Here is a 22,044-nt window from a genome sequence, read left to right on the forward strand (position 1 = left end):
TCCTGCCCCATCTCCCTTCACTGAGCATGGCCTGCAGTCCCTGCCTGGCCTTCCCCTCCTCCAAACCATCCTAGACCCTCTCCAGTCTGGCTTCTGCCTCTTGCACTCCACTGAAACTGCTCTCACAGAAGTCTCTAATGGCCTCTTCCTAGCCAAAGCTCAGAGCCAGTCCCCCCGCCTCACCCTTCCCGACCGCTCAGCCAGCCATGCTCCTCCTCTTGAAATCTTGTCTTCCATGACTGTCCTCCCCGGCCCCTCGAATCGCTCCTGCAGCGTGTCCTTTGCAGGATCCCCCTCACCCTCTCTGTGGAGGGTCCCCAGGGCTCTGTCCTTGGCCCCCTTCTGCACCTCAGCTCTGGGTAATCTGCTCACAAACACAAATTCGGCTACCCGCCCTAAGATGGCCACTTGCAGACCTACCTCTGCTCCAGACCTGTCTCCTGCCAGACTCAAATGTCAGCCTGTCTCCGACATTCCCTCATGGATGTTTCGCTCTCAGCTCAAGCGTAACATGGCTAAAGCAGAGCTCAACCTCCCCCTCCAACCCTCCTTGCCACCTCCTTTCTCCATCATCCTACCTAGCACTCAGGCCCTGGGCGTCATCGACTCGGACGTCCCTAGGTCCTCACACCCAGGGAATGTCTAAATCTTGCTGATTCTTTCTGCAGAACATCTCCGAGTTACAGCCTCTCTTATCTATCCACACAGCCACAACTCGGATCGAGGGTCTCATCGTCCCGTGTCTCGATCACTGCAACATCCTCCTCTCTGGCGTTGCCGAATGCCATCTTGCCCTGCGTATATCCAGTCAGAACGCTGCTGCAAGATCATTCTCGTACCTCGGCGCTTTGATCATGTCACGCCTTTCCTTGCAGCCCTCCACTGGCTCCCACTTCTCGATTGCATCAAATGTAAGCTGCCTGTCTTCTCTTTCATGGCTCTTCACAGTCCACGTCCATCCTACCTAGCATCTCCCGTTTGCTATGGACTGTCAACACTCGGCCTTTGATGCCAGCCCCCCTTGCCCATTTGTTACGTTTCTGAACCGGCGCCGATGGGCTTTCTCTCATGCCACTGCTCATGCGAGGGAGGAGTTCCCCAAAAACATCCAGAAAACGGCTCCTCGTCTGTCACTTTCTGGGGTGCAATCCACACCAGCAAGGGGTTGTGTCGTCGCCTGCCCTGCAACCTTGCTTTGCTGCTGTAGCTCCCAACTGGGTCGCTCTCAACCAGGCGACCAGCATGCAGGTCATCAACCCCGAGCGTCTGTGTGATAGACAGTCCTTGTTCAGCAGCGCTGAGCCCAGCAGCCTGTCTACAGCCCCATTCTGGCTTCCACCAGCCTCCGCTACTACTTGCAGGGTGACCCCGACACCCGCCCACTCCTGTGAATTTTTCCCAAACCGCATGCTTTGCAATGGCCGGCCCTCCCCTGGCCAGCCCAGAGAAATAGTATTTGTTTGTTCCTTTAAAGACACAAAATTCATCACAGCTTACTAACGTAACTGGGGTAAATGCCCCCTTCCCTTTAAACACCGCACTGAGTTGGTTTATAGTAAAATAAAACAAATCTATTAACAATGGGACGTAGGTTAAGTGACGCCGCCAAGTAATAGGAATAAAGCGAGAGAGGGTTACAAGCAAATAAAAGTGAAAACGCGCATCTAAAATGCTAAAGCTTTAGCAAGATCCAGGCTTTGTTCAAGACGGTTTCTCTCACCAGTCATTCTTCTCAGCCATGACTGACTTTCCCTCAGTCAGAACTTTCCACCAAAGTACAAAGTGCTGGCGTCCCTCATCTTCTTAGGAGAAAGATCTTTGCCTGAGCAGGTTTCTCGCCTATATTGAATTCCAGAGACTTCAGTCTCACCCTTGATTGAAGGACTAATCTTTCGTGGCATGCAAAAGCAGCGGGTGTGTCTGGTGATGGGTGCCAAAGCTGGCTTCTGTCTTTTCTCATATCTTCCAAAGTTCAGTGACCTTATTTCAAGAGGCAGGATAACCTCAAGCTGTTCCTCCCTTCTGTGGGTGTCCCATCCCCCTGTAAGATTTCTATGTATTATGTACAAAATGGGGCATTTATTGTTTTGATTCTACCATGCTTGATTTACATAGGAGACAGGTAAACATAGCTGTCCCACCTCCTGTCTGGGTGGGAATTGTTCCTTCCTGTTTGGCCTCCCACTTAAACATATCAATGAATGTCCGTAATTCCTCCTACGCTGTTAATACACAGTTCACAGTGACATTAATCACCAGTGGCTCACAGACTTTCAGCAAAGACCTCACTCTGTAATATCCTTCTATAATAGTCATACTGTATCCGTACAGCTGAGTCAGTTGCTTATCACTTATAAAGACACCCCCCCCCCCAGGTCTTCTAGCCCAGTGCACCTTTACAATGGAGTCTTCTGAAAAGTAAATCTCAGACCAAGCGTCTTTTGGATGTAGAGGCCATGCTGTCTCCTCCCCAGCTTGTTAGGCTACGCCTACACTGGCGGCAGCAAATTCGCCATCGTCAGATCAATCTCTCTGGATCGACTGAGGGGTCAGTGAAGACCCGCTCAGTCGATCCAGAAATCGACGTACTAAGACCACCTCCACAAGTAGCGCAGCGCTGTGTCGACGGGAACACGGTTCCTGTTGGCGCAGTGCAGTGAAGACGGCGCGCAGAAGAGAAGCAGAGAAGTCAACGGGGAGTTACGCAAGTTTTTTGCGTAGCTTGCGTAACTCCCGTCGACTGCCGCCGAATCTCAGAGGTAAGTGTAGACAGGGTCATAGTAACTTTGCCTCCACCTGTTGCTTGATGGGTTTGTTTACTGCTTATCTGTAAACAGAGGTGAACACGTTTCTTTCTTTAGGTTAGGCCTGCTTAACAACTCGCCCTGACCTAGCTGCTTCGCACACAGTGGTTATAATTCTAGTGTATGTTGATGTCTTCACACCCAGCGTGTGCAGACTCCCTGCAGGAATATGGATGGTCGCTGAGTGAAGAACTTTCAAATGTTCCCGCACAAGGTGCATTCTGTACAAAGCCTGTGACAATGGCGTGCAGGCTGTGACGACAGGGGTGCTTGTGCTTCGTGTCACACCACCGCCTTCCACTCCCTCCTCAAAGCTCTCCTTTGCTGTGATGCCGCTAAAAATCCTGACACCAGCCAGGCCGCTGCTGGCATGCAGAGACCCCTGCCCACCACCACCAGTATTATCTTTGGTTCCTTGTTCTCCCGTCTGTCTCCATCTGCCGTCCCGTCTTATCCCTAGATTGTAAGCGCTTTGGGCCGGGGCAGGGCCTGTCTTTTTGTTCTGTGTCCACATCGCATCTAGCACAGTGGGGTCCTGGTCCACGACTGGGGGTCCTACGTGCTACAGCCCTACAAATGAGAGATAAAACTCATGCTGGGGATTAGTCAGCCAGGAGAACAGAACTGCCCATTGGTTGTAGGGAGTAATGCGACCCCACAGGACAATGATCAGACCCTGAAGACAGCTCTAGGCAGAAGGCCCAGGCCTGGCCCAGAGCCCCGGGTGTTCTGGGTAAGGACCAAATGACAAACTGCACGCTTTGCAACCACAGCTTTAATCATTTCACATCCAAACGTCAGACTGAAGAAGAGAGGCTGCACTGGGGCATCACCTCCTCTCGGCACCGGGGCTGGGTTCCCAGGGTTCCCACCCACTCCTCCCCGTCTGGACAGCAGAGATCCCAGGTGCTTCAGAGAGATCAGCCACATCCTCTCATCCCAGCAGGGTTCTGTTGCTTCAGGAAGTGGGGAGGGAGCAGACAGGGAAGGCCTGGCCTGCGAGCCGTGCAGTGACTGCTGGACAGAGGGATGCAGTCTACAGCAGGGGTTCCCAACCTGTGGCCCAGGGGCCAAAAGTGGCCAATGGGGTCTTTCAAAATGGCCCGTGACTCCCCCCCCCCCCCCCCCCCACTGGCTGCAGAAGGGAGCCGCTGCCTAAGGACCCAGGCGGAGTGCATGGCCGCAGGGCTACAAAACCGGTGCACGCTCCTTGCTTCAGCCAAGGGGACGGGAGATCAGTGCTGCCCTTCCCCTGGTGTAGCAGGGAGCATGGCAAAGGGCTCTGCCTAGGTCCCTAGGCACTGGGATCCCTGCTGGAGCCAGAGAGTGGAGCATTGATCTCCCGTCCCCCTGGCTGCAGAAGTGAGCCCCTGCCTAGGGACCAGGTGGAGCACACGGGGCTACAGGACGCGTGCGGTTTCCCTGCTGCAGCCAGGGGGACAGGAGACCAGCAAGGAGGCAGCCTCCACACTGAACTCCTTCCGTCTGGCTGCAGGCGGGCGGAGGGAGGAAGGCTGCTGGCAGAGCAGCCGGGACCCACCATGCTTGAGGAGGGCAGGACTCTAAAAATCAGTGCTTTCCGGTTTGGCCTGCACTTAGGCGGCCACCCACTGTGACTTGCTGTGAGTAATTTGTAGGTGTAAAAGAGTGAATGTAAAAACGAGCAGAGCAGCATCAAAATGTTCACTTTACACATGCAGCGATCTGCAGTCCTTAACGGTGTATCCGTCAATACATTTGTTATGAGCTGATAGACTGGGGGCCCTTCAGGGTTGTAAAATTGATATTTGTGGCCCTCGAGCCAAAAAGGTTGGGAACCACTGGTCTAGAGACTCCCCAGGACTCCAGTCACAGCAGGGTGCTGGTACAGTGGGAGGGCCAAAGTGTGCCCGTCAGGAGGCCGTAGATGCAGATACTTCCTCCTCTGGATTCATTGGGTGGTGGTTCAGGCAGCCCCAGCACACCAAGGGTTAAAGCTGCATTAGAAACTCAGCAAAAACAACGAGCGTTCTGTGGCACTTTAAAGACTAACAAATTTAATTTTTGTAGGCATAAGCTTTTGTGAGACTCAGCTCACTTCGTCAGATGCAGAGGTAGAATGATACAGTAAATAGGAAACACAGATATACAAGCGCATAGAGAATTTGCTCCAATCCCTCAGACAGAGACAAACACCTATAGGATCTCTATGAAACGTTCCTAAAACTACAACACCCACCTGGAGAAGTAAAGAAACAAATTGACAGAGCCAGACGGGTACCCAGAAGTCACCTACTACAGGACAGACCCAACAAAGCAAACAACAGAACCCCACTGGCCATCACCTACAGTCCCCAACTAATATCTCTCCAACACATCATTAAAGATCTACATCCTATCCTAGCAGATGATCCGTCTCTCGCTCAGGCAGTGGGCGACAGACCGAGCCTAGCTTACAGACAGCCCCCCAACCTGAAGCAAATACTCACCAGCAATCATACACCGTACAAAAAGTCCAACCCAGGAACCTATCCCTGCAACAAACTCTGTTGTCAGCTCTGCCCACACATCGACTCTATTGACAACATCACTGGTCCTAACCACAGCAATCACACCATAAGGGGCTCATTCACCTGTACATCCACTAATGTTATATATGCCATCACGTGCCAGCAATGCCCCTCTGCCATGTACGTTGGCCAAACCGGACTATCACTACGCAAAAGAATAAATGGACACAAATCAGACATAAAAAATAACATCCACAAATCAGTGGGAGAACACTTTAATCTCCCAGGGCACACTGTCACTGACCTGAAAGTCACAGTACTTCTCCAAAAAAACTCAAAAACAGACTTCAAAGAGAAACTGCTGAGTTAGAAATGATCTGCAAACTTGACACATTCAAACTGGGTTTAAACAGAGATTTGGAATGGCTCTCTCATTACAAGAGGTAAATTGCTTTGCTCACCCATTCTCACCTCCTACTCAATGACTGTCATTAGCCCTCAAGTACCCGGCTTTCATCTACCTCCCCCATCATTCTCTATGCATTTGTATATCTATGTTTCCTATTTACTGCATCATTCTACCTCTGCATCTGACGAAGTGAGCTGAGTCTCACGAAAGCATATGTCTACAAAAATTAAATTTGTTAGTCTTTAAAGTGCCACAGAACTCTCGTTGTTTTTGCTGTATACAGACTAACACGGCGACCCCTCTGGAACTGTTCTATCAGAAACTCAGGATTACGAGGCCTTTGGGCCGCGTCCTCAGAGTCAAGGTTTTTCATTCACACATTCTGCTCTCCGCCCCTGGCTCGCCCAGGTTCCCTAGAGCGGATGGCTGTAGTTGATCCACAGGGCTCTGTGGGAGGGAATTTGCCCTTTGTGACTGTGACTGACACACACGCACACACACACACCCCCACGGGCCAGGGACTTGCGTTATGACTTCAGCCTGTGGGGAGGAAGATGCCACGCCATGGGCACAGCACTCACACACATGCTGCCCTGGCAGAGGTTTCACTGTGGATCGGGGGGCAGGGGGCTGGAAGGCAGGCCGCAGGCCATCTACCAGGTGCGAAACTTCAGGAGGATGGTTTCTCCGTCCCGAGGATGGTAGTCAGAGATGCCTACAAAACGAGACAGCAGAGCACAAGCCCATGAGTGAGAAGAAGCAGCCTGGGCACAGATTCAGGGACTCACACAGTGCAACAGAAATAGGAGCAGGAGCTACTACCCGGGGACAGTCAGCTTCCTGGGGGTTTGGTACCATTCCTCAGGCACTCATGTGTTTATCCAGCACTCATCCCCACAGCATCTGCCACCTCACACTCTTACTGCATTTATCCTCCCACCCCCCTGCAAAGCCGGGCTGGGCTATTACCCCCATTGCACAGGTGAGGAACTGAGGCATGGACCAACTGAGTGACTAGCTCAAGAGAGCTGAACCCAGGTCTCCCGAGCCCTGGCCTCGTGCTCTGACCACTGGGCCACCCTTCTGGATGAGATGGCGCTCAGAGCAGTAGCTAGGGGAGACAGCATGGAGTCACCCTGGAAAAGAGGAGTGCCAGCTCTGCGGGCACAGATTCTACTCTGGAGGCGAAAGCTCAGCTGCTGGCTGGCCAGCAAGGGCAAGGTGGAGAGAAACTGCAGAGGGGAAACTGGAATAGCTTGGCAGAGAACAGCCCGGGAGAGTCATCGGCACAGCTGCTGCCACCCGGGACAGGAAGGGCGATGGCTGGGCTGTCCACATGGGGAGCAGACGCTAGTGCGTCCTGGAAGACAGTCTATCCATTTGTGAGGCATGGCTCAGTCTCAATACGGACCAGTGGGCGTTAGAGAGTTACCGATCTCAGTTTGCCCTGTATATACATGCAGCATCCCCCCTCCTTCAATAGCACTGTATGGTGGGCCTGTCACCTCTCGCATACAGCCACCTTATCCTGGCATCGCTCCTGCTTATCCCCGGGGTGAGAGGGCCCCAGGCCCGGCATCTTTACTTCTTTTTCCACACTCTGTGGTTTGTCTCATTAAGGCTATGGGCTCAGACATGTTTATCAGTCATTTAGTCCTTGGTCAGTGGAAGCTTCAGGCTGGTCCTGTCACCCTTGGCTCCTTGGAGGTACCAAAGTGAGAGGAGGGGCCAACCCAAGCGTCACAGCCCAGAAACCAGCATCCCTGCTAACCAGGAAGAGAGAAACCTGCAGCAAGAACAGGTCCTTCTCCCCAGGGTCTTCGGGGCACTCTCTTGGATCAGCGCTGCGGGATCAGCCACTGAGCGACTCCACAAGGCAGCGGGTCGCCAGCTTTGTTCTAAAAAATATTTCAGAGGCAAAATGGCCTTTTATCAAAACAAACATTTGTGTTTATTTCCAGTTTTTTGGCAAAAAGCCCACCAGGAAACCTCAAAACTGGGAGGAGGCCAGATCTGACAAAGTGGGTTGCAGGCCACGGAAGCTTATGCCCGCAGAAATGTGTTCGTCTTTAAGGTGCTACAGGACTCTCGTTGTTTTTGCTGTATACAGACTAACACGGCTACCCCTCTGGAACAAAACCGGGAGGGTTTGTTGGGAAAACTGGAAAATTTCCATGGATTTTTTTTTAAACGTTTGCTTCTTTAACAATACAACATATCTCTGTGGCTCCCAAATCGTCAGGCCCCCTGGCTCGGTGTATGCGTACAGGGGTGTGACTTCACCGCGCTTAGCCATGCAGGTTTCCTGTACGGCACCCTACAGCCAACTCACACTGCCACCTGCCCAGTTCTAGTGCCTTCCAGTCTCAGCCCGTCCAGCTTCTCTCTCCCATCACAGCTATGGCTGCGCTGAACATGGAGGGCGGGCGCTGGCTAAATTCATTCTGCTTGTTTCCTAAATGAGAAATGGATGTTTCCCCTGGTTTTTCCACAAAGGCCCAGGCCCCTGGGATTGGCGGAACCGGCCACGGGCGGCACCGCTGCGCCTCAAAATGACAGCTGCGCGCGCATTTCCCAGGGTGCTTCAGGGACGGCCTCTCTCCTTGGAGCTGTAGGGGGGAGGCCTTCTGCAATGCTTGCCGGGAGAAAGGCTCTGCGGGGATTAGACCCGGGTCTGCAGGATGGCCGACACCTCCACACCACTTCCCAGCAGCCACAGTAGGGCTTGTATGTTATCACACAGACACTACAGGAAGCACCCCCTCTGAGGCCGGACTGACAGCTTCCCTGGTGGCCCCTGCTTGCTCCAGGCCCCCTATTTAAGCCCAGGAGGCATTCCGGGAAGCATCTGTACAATAAGTTGGGCTCCCCGGCCAGACGTAGTGACGGACCTACCCCTCGGCTTGCTCTTGGACTCCTGCTCCTTGGCTCAGACGTCTGAGCTCTTGTGCTGTTCTTGGATATGGACCGCCCTGGCTCCAACCACTAGGCCTGACTGCCCAAGCCCAATCATGACACCAGGAGCCTCACAAAGGACGCCCAGGTGCTCCTTTATCTTCCCCCAGGCCCTTCCTGTGCCGCCAGTCTACAGTGAGTGTGGCCCACCTTGTCGAGCTGCAGCCAGCCTGTTGTCATGTCCGTGTTCTCCACAGGCTTCCCTAGCAGGTATTACAGTGTCTCAAGCCACCTAGGTCGCTCCCTGTCCCTGCATGCCCAGTCTGCTTCACATCCGCCCCAGGGACATCAACCATTGGCGATGGCAGGCACGACAGATGGGATGGGGGCGAGGGGGGGGGGGGCCATAAGGAGCTGCTGGGGTGCCTGTAACTGTCTCCAGTGGGGCAGCCCAGGGCTCACTGAGGGTGGCATTTGTTGATGATGCATGAGGCAGAATGGACCCCAGCTCCTTCCCCGGTGCCGTGGGCGCTGCTGTGCGAGAAGGAACAAAGCCATCGCGCTCGGACTGATCTCTGAAGTGGGCTGATCCGCGAAGGACGCAGGGCAGGTCTATCTTGCCATCCAAGGGGTGCCTGCAGCCCAGGCAGACGTACCCTTGCTGGCTCTACGCGCTCGAGCATTGCTACGAAGAGCGGTGTAGAGGCGGTGGCATGAACTTCAGCCCAGGCTGTCCACCCACCTACTCACACTGCGGCTGCCCAGGCCACGGCATTTACCTTGCTCCGGCTACCCGAGCTGCAGCCAGCACAGACCCACCATGCACAGGGCCCGAAGCCCCATTGCCTGGCACCTCGTGCCGTCCTTTCACCGCTGTGAGCAAAGCTACCAAACCAGCCCGCTCCACTCGCCTGCAGCAGCCACTGAGTTTTACACCCCTGTGCAGAGGCAGAAGTGAGGGCACAAGATGCTGGGTGGTGGGACGGGGAGCAGATCCGCCAAGCAAGAGGGGGCCGTTTTAAAGCCGCATGGTAGGCTAGCTTTGCCCTTTATCACCACGATCCCTTTGGCAGCTGCCCATAATCCCAGCCCTGGGGGAGGCAGCTCTCACTGATGCAATGGGAATTACACCCACTTACGCCAGCCTGTATTTGGCCCCTTGGGTTTGTGTGATGCATGGAAAAGGCTTTCTTGAAGCAGCTCTATCCCTGGAAGAATCCTACGCCCTGGGAAGAGGGGTGGAGCCCTGCCAGCGGGTCCATTTTTTACAGCACTCTCCCTTTCCATGCCCCAGAGCTGTACCCCTCCGCCAGGAATTCAGTAGCCACCGGAACGAACGGCCCCAGTCTACATTCTTTAGAGCAGCCTTCAGTGCAATGCAGCAGCAGCTAGTCAGAAAATTCCACACATGCCGAGGGGGGGTGGCAGCTGCTGGGTGCCCAAGCAGACACTGAGCACCAGAGGTGCCAGGCTACAGAGTTTCCCAGGTGCTGTTTCCCTCACCTTTCTCAAGACTGGTGTCCGGGGCCTGAAGGAGCTGCCAATATTTCCACTCTCCATCTCCGGCTTTCACCCCCATCACTGAGGTTAGAAACAGACCTTGCAGGGTGTCCTGGGTTTCAAACCTAGGTTGAAGGGGAAGGAGAAGAGGTGACACGGCTTCCAGGCAGGGCAGGGCAGAAAGCAGGTTTTTTCTACTTTGCTTCAACTCAGGCAGCAGCAGCGAACGTGGCCCCACATCAGGGCCCTTGCGGAGGGAACAACGGGCTAGGAGCACAGTCCTAACCACATACAGCTGCTTCCGTACGGCCCAACAGCCCTGCGGCCAAGCCTCCCTGTCACGGGAGCCATTGGGTGCAGTCCCCCACCCCCCAGCTGGGGGCATAAAAGGCCGACAAGCAGGGCTGCAGACAGGCTTCTGCAGGAGACCCTGGGCCAGAGAACAGACCTGGAAGGGAGCTTGCCACACCAGCCAGGGGAGAGGCCTGGCTAGGGATCCTTGGGGTGCTGGCAGCAGCAAAAGCCCCCAGAGGCAGAGGCCTTAGGAGGCATCAGATGGAAGGGCCTGGTTCCCCCATCTGGACTGATGTTGCACTGTGTTTGTGTGACAATCAATGCCTCCCTGGGAGAAGGAAATGAAATGCTGACACTGGTGGGAGCTTCCCCAATGCATGAGGTGGTCTGACGGCAAGCACAAGAATGGGGAAACTGAGGCAGGGTCTGATGCCAAGTTTGGGGAGACCCTGTTACTCTCCCTTCAAGATCATCCCACTGGTACTGGGAGCCAGACCTCTCCCACATACTGGGCAGTTCCCTACAGAGACTACCTTCTACCACAGAGCGGGTTCATTCACAGAGAGGGGTGTCCCAGAACTGTCGTAAGAACGTGACACCCAGTAACTGTCTGCAATCTCTGATGGGGCCTGGAAAATCCAGACCAGGTCTAGCAGGAGGACGGGACACTCGCACTGTTACTGAACAGGGGATGGGACACTCGCACTGTTACTGAACTAACTCTCCCGCAGGCGTTGCACCGCAGGGTCCCACAGCACTTCACGGCAGGTTGCTGGGTGAGATCATCCCCACGTTACGGGGGTGGAGAACTGAGACTCAGAGAGGGGCAGCAACTCATCCCAAGACATGCAGTGAATGAGCGTCAGAGCCAGGAACCCAGCAGCTCTGCCTTTCAGGCCTGTGCCCTGAGGGCTGGGCCACGCTGCCTAGCGTTTGTCCTGGGGGATGCAGGCAGAGGCTTCTGAAAGATCCCCTGCTAGCACTCTGGGTGGGCAGGGCAGGCCCTGGACTGCCTCTTCCCCACCCTTTCGGAGGCTGTGCGCTCCCCTTCCCAGCCTGCCCTGCAGCCAAACCTCCTGTTTGTTCCCGGCTCAGCCAAACCTCCCATCTGTTCCCAGCCCAAGCAGGAGGCTCTCACGTGAACTGGCCAGGGCTGCCCTGCTTAGCGGTTTTCAGCACGGCCAGGAGGGAGGATCCGGATGGCACCTGGATGGAGCAGTTGTACAGTTTCTCGGGTCTCAGAGAGTTCTCCACGTCCAGATGAACAGTGATCATCTCAGGCCCCAGAATCAGTGGCCCGGGTCCTGGGCACGTGGTGTCTAGCTCCAAAGTGTCTGAGAGAGGGAGAGGATGTCTCAGGTGCCAATAGTCATGGGACCCCTGTGAGGACCGTAGCGTGACAACCTGCCGTCCTAACCCTCCCCCCTTCTCAGGGCATGTTTGCTGGGCTCTTTGGATTTCCTCTCCCTAGCTCCCTTCCTCTAAGGCCCCCCCACTGCAGTCACTGTCACTCCCATGTCTCTTCTTCGCGGATCTGCCTCTAGGCGCGGGAACCACGGCCCCACAAACCCCTCCCCTTGCTGGAGCGTCCCTGTCCCGCCCGTTACCGTTCTCTGCTTGGCACTCCATGGTGGCGATGTCCAGATAGCTCTTGCCATACAGCACGGGCAGCAGCTGGGACATGGTCATGGGGTTCTGGAAGGCTTCCAGGCTCTCCAACAGGGTAGCCATGACTTTGGTACACTCTGGCTCCGTGCCCATCCTGGTGGCGATCAAGAGCTAACAGGCAGGGTTCAGAGGAAGGGGATATTACATAGCAGAGCCTCGTCACCATACGTATGACATTGAACAGACACATCACTATAACAATAACGTTCGGTGAACCGCGAGCCTTCCAAAAACACCTCACAGGACATACTTGGCATTAAACATTACACAATCACATGAACGATACACGATCACACCACAAGGGTGTACATGGGGGTGCAGTGGGGCCATTTCTCCTGCAGCACTGAGTCCTGTGCCAGGGCTGACTCCAGAGGGAGGGGTTCTGTGGCGGCTGGACAGCCTTCTGTCCGCCAGATGGTTCACTTTCCCCAAGCCCAGGTCCCACAGGTTTCATGTGCAGGGCAGACACGCCCTCAGAGAGCTCCCCCCAAGGGGCTACGCTACGGTAGCGTCTCCTCTCCATGCCCCCTGGGAAGCTGGCAGTGTTCCATGGCCGTGCGGGAGGCGGACGTGCTCCAGAGAGCCACGCTCCTCACCTGCACAGCCAGCGGGCTGCTGAAGACATTGCCGAAGGTGCCCTTGGCAGTCTGAGCCCGGAGAATCTTCTTCGTCACTCTCCGGCCTGCCGTGTGGATCGCTGCCACTGTGCTGGGCTCGTAAAGGTTGGCCCGCTCCAGGCAGGCAAAGGCCAAGCCTACCATGGCCTCGGTGTCTGGGTGAGGAAGAGCCGGGGAAGGGGTTACAAGGACAGCTGCCCCCAGACGGGAGAACCCTGCCCATGTGACTTCAGTGGGGCTACGTCCCTGTATGGCTGGAGCGCGGCGCTGCCAAGGGGAGAAACCAAACCCCACTTGGGGGGAGCTGACTTGCGTGTACCTCCCAAGGGAGATACAAAGGCTGGGCTGTCTCCAGCACGTCAAGAAGGCAGGCGTGCCCCCACGGAGGACCATGCGTCGACAAGCACGTACCCACGGACAGCTTGCCGCCATGCGTGAACTTGTTGTGCTTCTCAGCATTCAGGAGCTGCCGGATCACATCGGTTTCGAGCTTCTTGCCATGCACACACAAGGCCAAGACCCCCAGGCTGTACTGGTAGTAACTGGTGATGGGGTGGCCTTTCCCCTTGAAAGCTTTGAGCAGGAGAAAAGGATCAGGATTAAGGAAGCAGCATGTGCTCCCCTCCCCACACCCCAGCAGCCCCACCAGCCATTCCTCCCTTCCTACGCCCTGGGATTTTGCACCAGGGAGCTGGATGGAATAAACACAGCCACCTCGCGATCCATGCCACTGCCTCCCCCACCCAGTGCATTCACAGTCGGGAGTGGGGGCTGAGAAGGGGCGGGTGGATGCTTCTTGGTGTTGCCAGGGTGTCTCTTTGTTGTGAATGGCCCAGGAGGGCTATTGTTGCTGTGAATGGAGAACTAGGGTTCCACTGATGGCCGTTCCCCGGCAGGGACATGGAGCTGGGACGCATCCCAGAGTTGCCACACACCACCCTAGGCAGCTTCCTGCCACTCTCTGCAGTAACGCCCAGGTCCAGCCCTGGGCAGCGCCCTCTTACCTATCTGCGTCTTCTCCTTGTGCAGATGACCCTTCAGCTGGGTCACCAGCTTCCTCCCCTGGCGCGTCTCCATGTCCTGGCAGGCAGCCCGCAGTGCTAGGAGGTACAGAGCCAGGCGGCCTGTGCTGGGCTGCTTCTGCTGGTCAACTGCTATGGAGCTGAGGTGACAACACACACCACAAGCCAGACACTCACTGTATGGCTCCTCCTGCTCATACAGGTGCCCCCAGCCCCACCCTCTGTCTGTGGGAGCTGCGTCCCCAGGGGCAGCAAACACCAGCTCTGGGACAGAGGCATCTCTAAAAGATCCTCAGCGGAGTTTGGGGCCTGACTGATTATAGTCCCATGCTTTGGTGTGCCTGACAGGAGCATCCAGGCCCAGGCCAATCGGTCAATCAGCAGAGAGCCTTGCCCACCACCACATGGTTCAGGCACCTCTCCTGGAGCATCAGTGTAGCTGGGGCCCAGGATCCTGGGGCATGCAGGGGAGGTGACCGCACACAAGCGAGCGGAAACCCAGCCCCTTCGAGAGGCGCGCAGGACAGGTAGAAGGTGGACCTGGAAGAGGGCAGAGGAAATCTTGTTCCGTGGCACTAGGGCGCTCCTGCAAGTGGCAAGATACAGAGGTGACCTGCTCCTTGCTCCGGCTAGGCTTTGGGCACCATTCACCATACCTACTGACGCTGGGCAGGAAGACGTCCTTCAGCCTCTGGAGGTACCGGGCCTCTTTCTCCAGACTGTGGTCGGCAGAAAGACGAAGGGCCGCATACACGCTGGGGTTCGGCTCCACCAACAGATCCTGGCTCTGTCTCAAGAGCTCCGTGTTCAGGCATCTGATCAGAGGAGACTTTCCCTTGGGGATTTCTTGGATAAAAACAAAGGAAGGAACAGAAGAGCGAATGAACGCCATGGAATGGAATAAAGGGGAGTAAACTGTGTGGGGGGAAACCGCAATTCCATAACACCCAGAGAGTATCGTCTGTAGATCTCAAAGTGCTCCACAAAGGGAAGTCTGGATCATTATCCCCCCTTTAGACATGGGGAAACCAAGGCACAGAGACGGGGAAATGACTTGTCTGAGGTCCCACAACCAATCATGCAGAGCCAGGAAGAGAACTGAAGTCTCCCAGCAGGGAGACCAGTACCTGTCTGTTCCTTCCCTATCATGGTTAATAAAAGCAGTCGTACAAGAGATGGGATGTTGCTATATTTTCCATTAAATGCAATTTGGATAAGAATGGTGACCGTCCGCATCTGGGTCACTGGCTCAAATCCATCACAGGTCAGTCACGCCAGATGGCTGCTGCCGCTAGGAAATGAATTGAGGAGGTTTAGACTGGCCCTTAGTGCGTGCGTCTCGGCTGACGTTACCGGACTCCCTTTGTCAGTACAGAGGCCACGAGGATGAAAAGCAAGTCTCTTCTTCCCTCTCAGAGCTGGTCTGCTGGATGAAGCATGAGTCCGATGGGTGGGGTGGCACAGGGGAAGCTTGCCTGTGCCACACACAGGGGAGAGGTCTCCAGCCTAGCAGAATTCAGCAGTCTGGTTTTGCAGCACTTGTGAAAGCGGAGCTGCATCCTGCTGCTGCCAGTCCCATGCACGGCCACAGGGACATGCATGCCCACACTGGCCTGGAGACCTGCTCTTCGTCCACACTTCCCCTCCCATTGCTGCAGCTGGGTCATGTTATGGCACTATGGGGGAGGGGAGGAGAGGGGACATCTGCCAAATTCAGAGAGGAACCGTCTCCTTGCCCTCCTCTGCAAGAAGCCAAGACATTTCTAACTTCACCCCAATCCAGAGACAGGCTTGATCACAGCAGAGGTACAATGCCAGGCCCGATGCCGGGCATCACACAATGGAGCTGTGGGAGAATGGGGGAAATTTAACCCCTGCTGCTCTGACAGCTAAATTCCAGCACAGCCTCTTCTCCCGCCCCATCCATGCTGCGGAGGGAGATCAGAGGACGAAACCAGTTACCTCCAGGCCGTGCGCCTGATGCGGCTGCACAAATGACCACATAATTAACACCCTGGTTAAAAGTCACCATAACTGTGCTCTGGAATTGTTGAATGCTGCACTGCTGGAGCCGTGTCGGTCCCAGGATATTAGAGAGACGGGGGAAGGGGGCGAGGGAAAATCTTTTATTGGACCAACTTCTGTTGGTGAGAGAGAGCCGGCTTTCGAGCCACACAGATCTCTTCCTAGGGTCTGGGAAAGTTACTCCAAGCGTCACAGCGAACTGCAAAGTGGAACAGATTGTTTACACAGGCAGTTATCACATATTCTAAGGGACCATTCAAGGGGAGTGGCCCATTAACACTTCTGCAGTCACAGGACAAAAAGGCAGGGGTGAGAGGGGTATAGATTGTTGTAATAAGCCATAAATCCAATGTCTCTGTTCAATCCCTGATTTTTAGCGTCTAGCAGAGTTGCGGAGAAGAGCTCGGTGTGGCTCAGAAGCGTGCCTCTCTCACCAACCGCAGTTAGTCCAAGAAAAGATCTTACCCCACCCACCTTGTCTCTGGAATCTAGGGGCTTGTCTACACTTACAGCGCTGCAGCTGCGTCACTGTGGTGCTTAGCGAAGACGCTACCTATGCAGACCGGAGAACTTTTCCCATTGGCACAGGTACTCCACCTCCCCGAGAGGGGATAGCTGTGTCTATGGGAGACGCTCTCCGGTCAGCATAGAGCTGTCTACAGTGGGAATTAAGTCGGTACAGCTGCGTCACTCAGGGGGGTGGATTGTCGCACGTCGTTACGCCGACAGAAGTTTGTAGCACGACCAGGACTGAGCTTTCGTGTAAACGTAACCCAGGCTCGCACAACGGGGCACTCTGCAGTGGCTGCCCCGTGGAGAGGTTTAAGAGCCTGCTGCAGCATTTGCACTCAGGGATCTGGGTTTAGCCCCGGCAAGAGGCACTCATGCCCTGAGATCTAGAGGGGACAGGCTCAGACTCTGCTGCCACCAACGCACTCGGTGATGGTTTTTTTACATAAAAATATTAGACGGGTTAGTCATTAAGCTGGAAGCCAGCATTCTGGGTTCAAACGTTTCAAATTCAGAATCGTGCCCTGATGTTAAATTTGAAGCCAAGTTTACAGACAGCCTGGAAGGGACCAAGCACAGATGCCTGGTGTTAAATCTTATTTCTCACTAACAGCTCGTCTCCTGTAGGCACTGGAGGCCATTAACATGAGATGAAGGGAATCCCACAAGGAACAACGGCTTACCCATGGGGCAACTGGATCCAAAGTAGGTGTCCCCCTCTGGGTTGGGCTGGGAAGGCCAGCTGCTTTGGTTTCAGCGGGGCTAGAAGGTGCTTTGAGGGACAGCAAGGAGGTATGTTCCCTAACAAAGGGATGCAGCAGCAGCTCTGGCTGCACAAAGGGCTTTTCTGGGACACACGGAGCTGAGACGGACAACTTTGCCGTGGCTGAGACTGATCAATGCTTTCTGTACTATGTCAGCTTCTTCAGGGCTCTCCAACAAAGCCTTGGAACTAAAGCGTAGGGTTCACTTGACACAGATTCCTGCAGTACTCACGTAGGGGAGCCTTATTTCGCTATTGTCTCTCTCCAGTAGCCTCCCAACAACGTCAGATATTATTTTAGACAGCCTGATTTGAGTCTTGGAAAGCAGGAAGTGGGGCACTTACTGATTGGCTTCTCCCAGAGAAACTCTGACCTTGGGGCAGCAGGGAGAGAAGCCATCAGTCATGGCCCATGTACAAGTAAAAGAAGAACCGAAGGGCTGAATGCATTCAAGGGATGTGCCTGCTACGTGACCCCATAGATATGAAACTAGCGTGTTATTAATCTAGAGGCCCACATGGCTCAGACAACCGGGAAGGGGAGATGGAGCTTTTCGACTCTAAGCCGCCACTTGGAATCTGGTCCCAGGTGGGCAATGACAAAGCTGGCTCCTGGCTGGTAGTCGGCACCAAAGACATTGGGAGTGCTGGACAATTCTGTACAGGACAGGTGTCCTCACCTCCAGGGGGCCAGCATAACTTGCACTCGGAGGTGCCCTTGCTGGCACTTTCAGCACAGGGGCCAAGGATCAAGAAGACATGGAGTCCAAAGAGGAAACCCTGGCCCTGTTCAGTAACAAACCCCACACTGACATCACTGGGGCCGGGATTTCACCCTACATCCTGTAGAGCAGTGGTTTTCAACCTGTGGTCCACAGACCCTTGAGGGTCTGCAGACTACGTCTAAGGTTCTGCGAAAGGCTGTCATTACCACAGAACAACGGTTTTCAACCTGGATGTCTGCAGACTACGAAAGCTTTCCAAAGGGTCTGCATCTCAGTTCGAAATTTTTTAGAGGTCCACAAATGAAAAAAGGTTGAAAACCCCTGCGCTAGAGGAAGGAGGTCTCTTCAGGTCAGGATTGAGGCCCTGCCAAGGGGGAGACATCCACTGCCACTACCACTGCTGTGTCCGCTCTGGGCACAGATTGAGACGTGTGATTTCCAGGGACCTCATAGCATTAATTTAACTTTAAAACGAAACTGGGGGGAGGGTGACATGAAGCAGTGTGCTCTCACTGAATTCAACAACAGCTGTTTGCTCACACCCAGGGCAGAGCTTCTTCCCAGATGTGGCCTTAACGCTAGCTATAAAATGCCCTGTGCTCCAGTGAAAAAAGGAATGCAACCCCCAAGCTTATCTCGGCCCTTTTCTACCCAGGGCCATACACGCTGCCCATTGCCTGGCATCGGAGGGGCCTTTCACCTCCTACAGCTGAGTGGGAAACCGTCAAGACTCCAGGAAAGGGGGAGGAAATCAAAACCAAGCAAGCAAGACACAAGCACCGGAGAGAAACCCAGTGGCATACCAAGGGGCAGCAGGGGGGGGCCAGACTCCCAAGTGCCATCCCTCAGAGCCTCCTGTGCCCCCTGCATGTTGTAAAGGGCTGGCCTGGTGCCCTCCCCAGGCCGGGGGAGGCTGCCTCATCCAAGGCGGCACCGGGCTGCGGGTCTGGAGTGGAAGAGGTGGGCGCCACGCGGCAGGTAAGTGTCCCCTCTCCTCCCCAGGGCAGCTGAGGGGTGGCGCTGTCTAGTGGGAACCAGGGACCCCTCCTGCCCTGCAGGGAGGAGGAGGGTGCCTAAGGCCTGGGGGGCGCAAATGCAGGCTTGGTCTCCGGGCCTCGGAGACCCACGGTACGCCACTGGAGAAAGCACTTGGAAGGGAGAAGCTGAAACAAGCATCAGTGCCGGTTCATTTCACATGCAATACCCCCCAGTGACCGCAGACAGGCAGCGACCTGGGGCTGGGGCATCGCTTCAGGCCTGACTGGCAGGGAAGAGCATCCCCTAGCGCAGCCCCAACATTCAGCAGTGGTTTATTTGTAGTGGGAAGAGAAGAGGCGTCTCCATTTACCCTGCTGGAAGCCTTCGCGTGTTAATTGACGCACGCGTGGGAGTGGAAGTGGGGAGAAGCGTTTGGAGCAGCAAGGTGCCTTTAAAAGTCCCTCATGATCCAGGAAGAATGTGTGTAGAAGGCTGCTGTACTCACCGCAGAGCTGGACAGGGAGGGCCAAGACATGGAGGACGAGAAGGAGCTGCAACATCCTGGGCTCCATGTCCGCAGAAGGAGGGAAGGCGGCGGAGAGAGGTGGTGATCAGTGGCCCAGCAGGGAGACCACACACCGATTTGCAGAGCCTGGTGGCTGCAGCGTTGCAGTGTCAATTCCTTTGAGGTCACTGATTAAACCAGGGAAGTGTCGCAACTGGATGATCTGCTGAGGGGCAGGGGCTGTATCAGCAAAAACGGAAAGGACTTTGGCTGAGTGTGAAGTGAAGGGAAACCCAGAGAGCCAAGGCCACAAGGAGCTAAGGACAGAGATAAGGAGGCACAGCTGCTTTTCTTTCCCGCTTCCTTTTGCACCTTCCTGGTCGTCTGCTCTCACGGGCGCTCTCCTGTCTTTATACAGATATCTTAACCAGGCCGAGCGGGCCGGGGGGGGGCTTTCAGCCCCGTCTCCTGGGCAAACAGCAGCAGAACAATGCAGGGTCTGACAGCCCTGACAAGTGAGTCGGTCTCATGCTGGTATAACTCCACCAACTTCACGGGAGCTACTCCTGATTCACAGAAGTGTGAGGGGAGAGTCAAGCCTGCTGAACACCTGTGACCTGATAGAGAAGCTCTTGGTGCCGGGTATGAGGGACATGAAGCTGGGGAGAGGGAAAGAGCTACTTATACCACTTCCACATCCTCAAGAGAGGAAACTGCTGCATCCTAATGATGCCTGCCCCCAGCTCCGAATGGGCAAGGACAGACACCCGCAAATAGCAGCAGGAACAAGCAAAAATGGCTGGAACAACTTCACTGGGGTTATGCACATGCTAAGGGAATATGTAGGGACAGCGGGCTGAATCCTTGCCTCACTTACGGGATATAATTCTAGATACTGAAGTCCAGGGAGCGTCTCTAGGTCAGGTGAGCAGCATTTGGCTCAATATTTATAGTATTAACCCAATAAAACCAGAGTTCAACCCCACCGACTGCAGATCTCTTGGTTACCATTAAACCCAGTCTCTACCCAGATGCACAACCTCACCCGTCCTCCTGAACAGTAGCCATTCCTCCCACTGGCCCCAGAGCTCTGCAGCATCTCACAGCGCTGGCAGGCGCGATACCTTTTACCACCCTCAGCACATCTAGACCCCTAGACAAGGCAGCAGCACAGACTATGCAGACACGGTTGATCATGCATGTCAGCATGTTCCAGCACTAGTGCTGTGGAATTGCAAACACCTGTAACAGTCAGGCCAGACAGTCCCACAAGGGACGAGTATTGGTGCATTTTAACTTTTTGGGGGATGTATTCTGGAAGGGCTGGCCTGCTACATGGATTCTCCAGGACACCCTCAAACCCACAGAATCTGGGGACACTCTCACAGTAGGGAAGTCAGGTCCCCTGCCCTTCCTTTGAGCCAGAAAACTTCTCCTCTGGATGCTATAGTGTCACAGAGACTTGGGGAGAATCAATTTCTAGAGCTTCCTACTATTCTCCTCCTGCAGGTTTCCCTGCAAGACTGGATGAGAGATCCCCAGCCATCAGTGCCAATAAGAGAGGTTTAAAGAAGCAGCCATGCAATATTTCGTCACCTCCGTTGCATTTCATCCTGCTGGAACAAAACCAGAAGATGTGCTAAATGTTTAACAACAGCATGTGCAGTGCAAGCACCCGCTCAGAGCAGACAGGTGGTCTATAGGACCCAGAGAGGGAAGGAAATCTGCCTGTCTTGCTCCAACACAAAATGAGCACGGGGCAAGTTACCCACAATAATAGGATCTTCCCTGAAAATCCTGGCTGCCTGTTGCTCAGACTAAAGCCACAGGTTTTTTGACTTGGAACTAATCTGCTAGACTGAGTGGTTCTAAAACTAGTTGCAATAATACAGCAACTCCCGTTGTGTTTGGGAGTCTTTCTGCCCCTGAATGCTTCAGTCTCTGGATTTTAGAAAGGGGGACCCAAAACTAGCTGTTATAAGAAGAGGCTGGTGTCCTTACCCTGGGTACTCGTTCTGTTGACTGGCTGGAGTAGAGAGGGGTCCCGGAGGCAGAACAAAGACTGGCCAAAGCTTTCTTTTTCACTCTGTTTTTTCTGTTGTGGTCATGTGACATCTACTTCCCTAGTCCAGCTGCTGAAGTCAGCTGTTTGCTGGAGTGATTGTTTCAGGAAGCATAAAGAATACAGTTGGGGTAAGCAGGAGTTCTGGAATGGAAAACTGGGGGCAAAGTACCTGATAAAAGCCCCAAAAGGGTCAACACATTGGAATTATTAATAAAATCAAAGGGAAAAGATTCAAAATAGCCTGACTGCTAGTCCTGGGTTTGGATGAAGCCTATTCCCAGATCATTTAGAACTTCACATAGCATTTAAAAGACATATCTTCCCTGTCAATTAGACCAGAAATGAAGAGTCAGCAGGTCCAGAGCCACACAAGTATGTACCCCACCTAACTCCATTTCAAAAACCGGTTAAGAATTCCCCACACAAGAAAATAACTTCAGGGTTGCAGAGCAAAATATTCAAAAGTCAGGAAGTGCAAAATCCCAGAGTGCCGGTGCAACGTTAACTGCGCCCCTTGTGTGTGTGTCATAACACAACATGATCACAGACTGCTATTTCTACAGGACTCCTGCCTCACTGCTGCAAGGTGCTGAGCTCTCCTCTGTTCCCAGACTTCAATGGGGAGCTGAGGCACTCAGCACCTTGAAAGACAAAGCACTCAGTGACTAGGTTGGACCAGTGCAGAGTGAAGGGGCAGCCGAGCTATGTTTATTTTTATCCTTTAAAGATTGGGCACCTGCCCCACTCGCTATCCACTCTCCAGCCTGCACAGAGA

At 54.4% G+C, this 22,044-nt stretch overlaps 1 protein-coding gene across 4 annotated transcripts; it reads right to left on the reverse strand.

Annotated features, from left to right (window-relative positions):
• Positions 1 to 1,550: 1,550 nt before the first annotated feature.
• TCN2 (transcobalamin 2) lies at positions 1,551 to 22,037 on the reverse strand. Of its 4 annotated transcripts, XR_010920223.1 has the most exons (11): positions 21,206 to 22,037; positions 19,205 to 19,444; positions 14,355 to 14,544; positions 13,681 to 13,838; positions 13,088 to 13,249; positions 12,656 to 12,831; positions 11,999 to 12,170; positions 11,530 to 11,725; positions 10,101 to 10,222; positions 6,284 to 6,417; positions 1,551 to 3,374 (listed from the first exon to the last, which is right to left on the reverse strand). XR_010920223.1 is itself a non-coding variant. In XM_067550199.1 (10 exons), exons 2-10 carry the CDS (start codon positions 19,269 to 19,271, stop codon positions 6,356 to 6,358), a joined length of 1,305 nt encoding a protein of 434 aa, XP_067406300.1. In that variant the 5' UTR covers positions 19,272 to 19,427; positions 21,206 to 22,037; the 3' UTR covers positions 5,931 to 6,355. The 4 variants fall into 4 exon arrangements, 3 of the variants coding, with proteins under 3 accessions (XP_067406300.1, XP_067406301.1, XP_067406299.1); XM_067550199.1 differs by lacking the exon at positions 1,551 to 3,374 and having other exon boundaries at positions 5,931 to 6,417; positions 19,205 to 19,427; XM_067550200.1 differs by lacking the exon at positions 1,551 to 3,374 and having other exon boundaries at positions 5,931 to 6,417; positions 14,359 to 14,544.
• Between the last annotated feature and the right edge of the window lie 7 nt (positions 22,038 to 22,044).

The sequence above is a fragment of the Emydura macquarii genome, unplaced genomic scaffold, assembly GCF_026122565.2.
Source record: "Emydura macquarii macquarii isolate MOO-44397 ecotype Brisbane River unplaced genomic scaffold, CSIRO-AGI_Emac_v2 contig_1254, whole genome shotgun sequence".
In the NCBI taxonomy this organism is placed as follows: Eukaryota; Metazoa; Chordata; order Testudines; family Chelidae; genus Emydura; species Emydura macquarii.

What these genes read in the sequence shown, in the direction of transcription:
- TCN2 (XM_067550199.1), bottom strand. Translation starts at nt 19,271, where the DNA reads ATGGAGCCCAGGATGTTGCAGCTCCTTCTCGTCCTCCATGTCTTGGCC. An exon ending in GGAGTGCCAAGCAGAGAACG is followed by an intron (nt 11,726 to 11,998) that starts GTAACGGGCGGG and finishes TCCCTCTCTCAG; the next exon opens with ACACTTTGGAGCTAGACACC. An exon ending in GGCAGCCCTGGCCAGTTCAC is followed by an intron (nt 10,223 to 11,529) that starts GTGAGAGCCTCC and finishes CCTTCAACCTAG; the next exon opens with GTTTGAAACCCAGGACACCC.